Below are 9,111 nucleotides of genomic sequence, written 5' to 3' on the forward strand. Positions count from 1 at the left end.
GGCCCAGACACTGTAGATGAAGGCCTGCGGTCACTAGGGCGACGGGGCGGTCTCGGAGGCAGCCCTCGAGAGGCAGAAGGCTTTGGAGAGATATGTCTCTTGGCGTTCCGGGCCGAAGAAAGCAACGAGGCCCATTCAGGAAAGGCGAAGTCAGGCATACCGAGATCCTTAAGGAAATCAGGGACATCAGCTGGTGCTCGAAGGGTGAGGGTACGGCCATTGAGACGAACAATGAGGGCAAAGGGGTAGCCCCAACGGAAGGGTATGTTGCGGTCTATGAGAATGTCCAGTAGAGGGCGCAGGGCTGCTCTCAGGGCCAGAGTGTGTCGTGAGAGGTCAGGCAGAATAAGTAGATGTGCCCCTCTGTGGGTAACAGCCCGACGTTTACGAGCTTGCAAGAGGATTTCTTCTTTTGTGGAGTAGAAATGGACCCGGCAGATGACATCCCGGGGTTTCTGGTCATCCCGACTGGGTGGGCGCAAGGCCCTATGTGCCCTGTCCAGTTCAATATGTGTGTTAGGAGGTTGTCCCAGGAGGTCATTGAAGATATCGGAGAGGACTGCAAATAAATCAGAAGATGCCACTGACTCCGGAAGACCTCGGATCCGCAGATTATTGCGACGGTTGCGGTTCTCAATGTCGTCCAGATGTTGTTGGAGGACAAACAGTTGATCAGACTGCAAGTCCACTGTAGTTTGCAGGGCAGACAAGGAAGCAGAGGCATGCTCCTGAGCTGCTTCCAGGTTATCAACTTTGGTGGAAACAACTGCCAATTCTGTACGAAATTGCGCAAATTCTTGTTTACATTCGTCCACTAGTTGTTTAGCCAAGGTGGATATATCGGTTCTCGTAGGCAGAGATTGAGTAAGCAGTTTGAGATCCACCAGGGAGGCTGGTCTGTTGTCATCTAGCCCAGAGGAGTAGGAAGCAGGCAGATGTAATGGCAAGTCCTGGGTTGAGTGGGCAAATGGCGAGGTGGACTGCCTGAATATTGGCGGGGTGCCTGCCAGGGACGGAGGGACGTCCAATAAGCCCACAGGGGCCAAAGAAAGGCCATGAGGAGGGGGGGGAGCCAGCGGCAGCATGAATAATGGCCACTGTCTGGCCTACTGAGGCCTGAGTGCGAGCAGGGGAGTCCCCCCAGGAGGAGCCGGAGGACCACGCAGGGGACAGGCCGCCCGGCATGCCGGCAGGGACCACAGTCAGTGAGGCTGCCGATGTCTCCCTCCGGGGTGGAGAGGGGGCAGGAGGAGAGAACCACGGGTCCTGGGGGGCTTGCACCCATGAGGCAGCATGCGGGTTCAGGTGGGCAGAGGCAGGCTGGAGGGCTTCGGTCCCCAGTGCATGGGGGGGGAGCGCCATTTTGGACCTGGGTTTGGGCCTGCCGGGTGGTGGAGAGGGAGGCGGAAGGGGGAGAAGAGGATAGCGGACAGGGGGCACAGCCCTGTGGTACCTGACCGGGTCCTGGGCAGGCGTCCCCCGGAGTCAGCGGCGCTGCTGTGTGCCTCTGAGCTGCGGCTCCTGGGTCCAGGCAAGATGGCCGCCGGGTCGCGGAGCAGGCTGCAGTGCAGGAGGGCGAGTGGGAGGTGGTAGCCGGATCGCCCAGGGCTTGGAAGATGGCGGTAGGTGTGCCCGTTACCGGTCTCGGGCGAGGCACTGAGGGAGAGGTCAGGTCCCTCATGGCGGCGGCCATCTTCCTTCTCCTGCAGGGCTGCAGCACGCGTGGTCGGTGTTGCCGCTGGGCGGACAAAATACTTATCAATGTCCCCCTGGGGAGACACAGAATGGGAGACAGAACGACTCCTGGTCTTCCTGGATGTTTTCCCCATGGAAGAAGCGGTGGATGCCCACGGATTGCTGTGAGGTCTGGAGGAGCTCTGCAAGGTGCGTCCTCACACAGGCATGGCAAGACACGGCCCCCGATACAGTATTTTTAAATAGAAGTAGTTTACAAACCTGAATAACATTCTGACGCCAGTCGATTAAAAACCCCTTTAATAGTGCAGTCTACCGTGTGTTTAAAGGGGTTGTCCGGCGATAAAAAATTATTCACAGAATAACACACATTACAAAGTTATACAACTTTGTAATGTATGTTATGTCTGTGAATGGCCCCGTTCCCCGTGTCCCACCACCCCCACCCGTGTACCCGGAAGTGTGGTGCGCTATACATTACCTGTCACGTGCCGACCACGGTCTCCGATCGTCAGCAGTGACGTCTTCTTCGGGAGGCCGGCGGATCTTCCCGAGTGCCGGCCGCCCTCTGCAGCGTCATCCGAAGCTCAGCCGCGATTGGCTGAGCATAACTGTGCTCAGCCAATCGCGGCTGAGCAGCTGATGACGTGGCCGCGTCATCAGCCGCAATTGGCTGAGCACAGTTATGCTCAGCCAATCGCGGCTGAGCTTCGGATGACGCTGCAGAGGGTGGCCGGCACTTGGGAAGATCCGCCAAGCTCCCGAAGAAGACGTCACTGCTGACGATCGGAGACCGTGGACGACACGAGATGCAGTGAGTATAATGCACCACACTTCCGGGTCTAGCGTGGGTGGGGGGAAACACGGGGAAGGGGGCCATTCACAGACATAACATACATTACAAAGTTGTATAACTTTGTAATGTGTGTTATTCTGTGAATAATTTTTTATCTCCGGACAACCCCTTTAAGGCCCAGAAAAGACAAATATATATATATCAGGAATATAACCTGATCATAAATATGTACCTTTTTGCCAGTATCCTGACATATAATAGTGAAAGAGCTTACAGGGGCATTACCATTTCAACTAATATTGGTGTAGGGAAAGTACAGGAAAAACGTGTATACGTGTATAAAAGTTAAATAGAACCTGTCACCCCCCCGTGCCGGGGCAGAGCCCAGCCGACAACCCGGTGCAGACCCATACACTTACCGTTTCCACGAAGTCCCAGAGCCCGTCCTGCCGCTGAGAAATCCCCGTCTGAAGCCGCACACGCGCTCACCAGAGATGAGTCCGACGTCCATAAAGAATGACTGAGCCGTCATTCTCTATGGGAGTCGGATTCATCTCTGATGAGCGGGGCTTCGGACAGGGATTTCTCGGTTCCGGGACTGGGACTTCGTGAAAGCGGTAAGTGTATGGGTCTTCACCGGGTTGTCGGCTGGGCTCTGCCCCGGCACGGGGGGTGACAGGTTCCCTTTAAAAATCAGGCTTTTGTCCCATATACGAAGTTAAAGGGATACTTTGACGAAAAGAACTGTTTTCAAATTAACCAGTGTCAGAAAGTTATATAGATTTATAATTTACTTTTATTTAAATCTAATTAATTTTATTTAAAAATCTCCAGTCTTCCAGTAATTATCAGCTGCCGTATGTCCTGCAGGAAGTCTGACACAGTGCTCTCTGCTGCCATCTCTGTTCATGTCAGGAACTGTCCAAAGCAGAAGAGGACACTCACCATAGGGCCTATGCTGGATTTTCGAAAGGTATTAATAATAGATTTTAATAACATATTACTACTACAGTGACTGCATAATACCACCATATTGATACTGAATAAAAAACACTATACACAGATCTGTACCAATACCCCCATTATACAAGGAAAAAACTATTTTGCCACACTGACCACTACCATTATTACCATATAATAACAGAATAATATCACCATACTGATGCTGAATAAAACCTCTGTACACAGACATAATATCCCCAATACAGTGTCCATGTAGCAGTGACCCCAAGCTGCGGTTACATCCAGTGACCTTCAGGGGGCATCCTAAGAGTCATTCGCTATTTACTGTTAGGCATCCGACTAGTGGATCTGTCACCCATAAACTATAAAGGTATTCTTTTAATGGATACATATGGATCATAACATATCCAACAGTTATAGTTTTACACAGATATCTTTTTTGGAGGATAGCAGCCAGATAGCGGCTACAAGGAGACACTTGGGCTCTGTCTGACAAGTTCCCCTATAGACACATTATCATGTACAACTGGAGCTTTTCCAACGTCCATGTTAATTGTAGGGCAGAAATATATGATATGATCCTATCTGTGTTCATCAATACAGGAGAAAGGGATCTATCACTCTATAACCGATTACGGTATGGGGGATACCCCAGGACTTGTTCTATCACCTTCCCCACCATGCTGTAACTCATTTGGTCTCTTTCCGCTTCAGGGTCACAATGCTATTCACTGTGGAAATTCCTTATGGAGTCCATGGTGCTGTAAAGTGACAGAGCTCACCCAGTGCCTGGTCATTCACCAAATGATTTGTGTCTGGGAAAAAATTAGCAGAAGTATGAGAACTGCGAGAGGACATGTCCGGGGAGATTGATGGCCACACACTAAATACTAGCCTATGATGTGGTGCACAATGTACCGCAGGGTACACAATACTCCCTGGTTGGGCTCATTGTACCAAATCACAGTATACATTGCGCACAAATTTAACCCTTAGGCTGCCCATACACCTTAGATAGATGTTTGGTTGACAGCTCGCTCTCCTCATCCCTCAATACACAGGTGAGTGTACATATGTTGTCAAATGGGAGGGTGGAGAAAGCTGAGGCTAGATACCTCTGCACCCACCAGACTCTCTCAAAGAACAAAGGGATTGGCCAGATCAAATCCACTGCCCAATGCTTACTTATCACCCCAAGATCTGCCACCTGTAGAATAAAGAGCCCCCATACACAATACATGGTTAAGACTTTTCAGCACAGTATGAATAATGATATTAGTCGCAGCCGATTCTGGATAATGTAAATCCATGATAAAGCATAAACAGGGACATGTGAATATTCCGTGCAAAGTTTCCGTGCCAGCATTCCATGTCAATATTCTGTGCCACATTTCATGTGAACATTCTATACCAACGTTCAATGCAAGCATTTTATGTCTATATTTTGTGCGTACCTCTCATGCCAACATTGTATTATAGTCCACAGTATCTGAAATAAAAAGCACTCACAACCAAAATAACATTGGCATAAAATATAGCAGCGATGTTTATTAATGTTTATGACACAAATAATTTAACCAGCAAATTCTTTTCACCATATGCATACTTAAAGGAGAAGTCCAGCAAAATTTTTTATTAAAGTATTGTTTTGCCCCCCCCAAAAGATATACAAATCACCAATATACACTTATTACAGGAAATGAATCTCCTGAATGCAGATTTTCTGACTTGTGCTGGTTAAAAAAAAAAGACTAAACACAGGAATTCCGGCCAATACAGAGTCACAGCTCAATGTGTCCATCAATCACATGACTGCCTTCTCTCTGTGAGCGCTCAGATGGCCTGGTATACAGAAAAAAAGAGAAAAAAAAAAGAGTCAGAAAACAGGAAGTGCCGTGTTCTCCATGACAACAAAAAAAATAAAAAAATTAATGTATATTACAAACTTGCTTTATATCACATCTACTGATGATTTATATTTTGAAAGTTATAACGACAGGGACACTTTAAATAAAAAAAAGACACTCCAGATAAAATCTTCACAATACTTGCAACAGATAAACCATTACCTATCAACCCCGCCAGAAAACATAAAATAGCCAGGACATGAGGAGAAAATTTATCCAAGTGAACGGACCCACAAAAGCAGCTTCACTTTTTCCATGCGGCTGCGTATCTGGCCCATGTACTATCCGCAATGGACGACTGAATGCAGCCACTGACTGCTCCCAAATTACGGGCACGGTATTCCTTTGTGACGATAGTCCGGGGCCAGCTAGACAGAGCATCAGATAATACATTAGTACAACCCTCAATATATGTGGCTTTTAACCAAACATTATACTCCAAGCACAACAAGACAATACGTCTCAAATCCCTAACAACATCATCACTTTTGGCAGGCAAGCAATTGATCGCAAACACCACACCCTTATTATCCAAGTGTAAAAAAAACCCGCTTGTTTCTAAACTTATCTGACTAAATATGAAAATCCACAAAAACTGGAAACAACTCCAAAAGAACCAATTTCTTAGTAATACCATTGCTCGCCCAAGTCAAAGTCCAAGAACAGGCTGACCATTCAGTCCCACAGATAGCCCCATAGCCAACTGAACCTGCAGCATTAGAAAATAAACCGAAGAGCCGAAGAGCTAACAAAGTCTTCCTGCCATAAACACTGACCATTAAAACCTATCAAAAAAAGATAACCACAGTTTTAAATCCTCCTTAATCTGACATATGACTCTAAAATGACAATGTGGGGATCTACAACCCTTAGTAGCAGCCGTTTAGAAAAAACCCTACCCATAGGGATAGTCTTCGTACAAAAATTTAACAGTCCTAGCAAACTCTGAAACTCCTTCAACTGTTCTTTCCAAACAGGTTTTAAACAATTTAAAGTCAGGCAAACGGTATTCCATCTTAACTGAATCCATAACAATCCCCAAAAACTCCAAAACACTAAAATGACAACACACCTCCTGAAAGGTAGAAAGCAAATCAGTACAAATAGAAGTGTCCCTTGGGCCAACGAAAAGAAAGTCGTCCAAATAATGAACGGTATTCTTAAAAACAGTGATATCATACATAACTAACCCACTCCAAAGATGACGAAAATCCCATAGGCAAGCACTTGCCATCAAATTTAAAATCCCAAAAATTATAACCTGCAGGACAAACCGCCAACAATTGAAAGGCAGCCGTAACATCAGCCTTAGCCATCAACGCACCATGCCGGCCCTCTTCAATAAAGACAAGGCAACAACAAAAGATGTAACAAAAACCGAAGCCTCGGATGAATACAATCATTTAAAGCGACTCTGTACCCACAATCTGACCCCCCAAACCACTTGTACCTTCGGATAGCTGGTTTTAATCCAAGATCTGTCCTGGGGTCCGTTCGGCACGGGATGCAGTTATTGTCATAAAAATAACTTTTAATCCAGCATTGCTGTGTCTAACGGCCGGGGCTTACATTTGTATATGCATTAGGCTGGCACACCCTCTCTGTCCTTCCTCCCCACCCTCCTCAGCATTGGGAATGATCCAGGCAGATTGCTCCCTATTTCCCACCTGTTTGGAGAATGAGCATGGGCTGGATCGTTAATACACCTGTGCAAAGCTCAAACAGCAGTAAATGTTGAGGAGGGTGGGAAGGAAGGACAGAGAGGGTGTGCCAGCCTAATGCATATACAAATGTAAGCCTCGGCCATTAGACACAGCGCTGCTGGATTAAAAGTTATTTTTAGGACAATAACTGCATCACCTGCCGAACGGACCCCAGGACAGATCTTGAATTAAAAGCAGCTATCCGACGGTACAAGTGGTTGGGGGGGGGGGGGGACAGATTGTGGGTACAGAGTCGCTTTAAAGAAGAATCCTTAGGAAATAATAAATGATGAATCAATAAAAAACTACCAACTTCCTTCTTTGGAATAACACCCAAAGGGGACTCTCTAGAACCAGCAAAAGGGGGGCCGGGGGAATCAAATGGCCCAGAAATACAACCAGCCGGAAGCTCCTTAGCCAATCTCTCCCGAACAGCAACATGAGCTAAAACAGACTTCACGTTTCTCAGACTTCTCACAACAGAGTCAGTCCATACCCTCAAAAGAAGGAACAGGAAAGCCTACACTAAAGCCATCATCATGAGTAAATTTAGCATTTGCACAAAAACACAAAAAGTGCAACAGTTTACCACTAATGGTAAAAATGAGGCTCTTAGTTACCATTTGCAAATAGTGTAAACCATCCCACCATGTTAAGGTGGCCTAACGTGTCCTACACTGTACTTTGGCCTCTCCATAACATATAATAAGCCTATGCTCTGAGCATGCAGGATCCATCTAATACTGGCAAAAATAATAAACCACCTGGGTGGGATGGGTCTTTTTTTTTGCCTGTGTTTCAAATTTAGCATGGTCTAGGTGGTTCAACATGTATGAAAGCCTCACCAGCGTCACTACCTTTTCCTGTAACATCTTTGGACGGTACTTGCTGTCCCAACTGATTGGCCCTTTTGAAGCACCGAAACATGGAGTAGCTACCGCCACTAAAGGAGCAATCATGGCGATATCTGCAGTTTGCTTGCCATTTACAAGAACTCGTGTTTAAAGGCAAGGGAAAGCCCTTTCTTTATAGACCCCAAGCTGAGCCAACCGGAGTCCTAACTACAAGGTGTCTATGAGGGATTAATCCAGAGCCCAACATCCTTACCACCGAATTTAAAGGACAGGTAGATAGCTAGCTTTTGTCTAAAGATTGTATCATAATGGTACCAAGCAAGGCCACCGAAATTACGGTAGGCCTCAATAATAGTGTCTAAGTGTTGAAACAGACCCAAACACATAGTCGGATGTCTCTCTCCCAGAATCGCAGCGTAGATACCAAAAGCCTGTAAGCATTGCTGAAAACAGGGAGGAGAACTTATTAGACGGCAATAAAGACAAGACATACACAAATTCCAATTTCCAAGTTTGTTCCTTCACTTGGGACGTCAAATAATAACCCAGGGGAGACAAATCACACAACATGGGCTCCTTAACAGCAGTCTTTTTCACCCCAGTCCCCCTCTTTAAACACAGGCAATTTAAACCCACAAAGTAATTCCCAGATGTAGGTATAAGACCATCAGCATCCACCAGTAGCAGTCAAGGAAGCGTAGAGGGGGAATAGGAACTCACGTCTGTCATCCGACACAACAGCTACAGATTCTCTATGCTTCGTCCGACCTGCCAAAGCAGCATATATTAGACTTTGTATCTGCTCTGGCTGTGAAGCACTGAAAAAGTTACCACTCTTAGTCACATGATGGACAGGAGAGGAAGGCCAACTGTCAGTAACAGTCTGTGTCATGTGACGCGCCAAAGAGGTACCGCAACTCTCAATAGCCGAGGCAGTCATGTGACGTGCAGCAGCACAGTTACCTGTAATAGTCATGTGGCTGTCAACTGTCAAAGTCCTGTCATGAGAAGGCTGGGCAGCACTATAACTTTCCCTAACCGTCTGTGTGAGGATATGCACATACTAACCAACTTGCTCTGGAGCCGCTCGAGCTGGTGGTTCATTTCTGCTGCGACACTGCCAACGGTCACACTGGCAGTAGCAATGGCTACTGAAGCAGAACTCTGGGCCCCTCTACACCTGCAACCAACTC

At 46.9% G+C, this 9,111-nt stretch overlaps 1 protein-coding gene across 1 annotated transcript in view; it reads right to left on the minus strand.

Moving 5' to 3' along the window:
* HEPACAM (hepatic and glial cell adhesion molecule) overlaps positions 1-8,715 on the minus strand; it is a 33,558-nt gene extending 24,843 nt beyond the window's left edge. Inside the window, exon 1 of the mRNA XM_069946969.1 lies at positions 8,639-8,715. Coding sequence (XP_069803070.1) covers positions 8,639-8,647 — 9 coding nt within the window. The 5' untranslated portion in view covers positions 8,648-8,715. The remainder of the gene's footprint in view (positions 1-8,638) is intronic.
* Between the last annotated feature and the right edge of the window lie 396 nt (positions 8,716-9,111).

The sequence above is a fragment of the Dendropsophus ebraccatus genome, chromosome 12, assembly GCF_027789765.1.
Source record: "Dendropsophus ebraccatus isolate aDenEbr1 chromosome 12, aDenEbr1.pat, whole genome shotgun sequence".
Classification (NCBI taxonomy): Eukaryota; Metazoa; Chordata; class Amphibia; order Anura; family Hylidae; genus Dendropsophus; species Dendropsophus ebraccatus.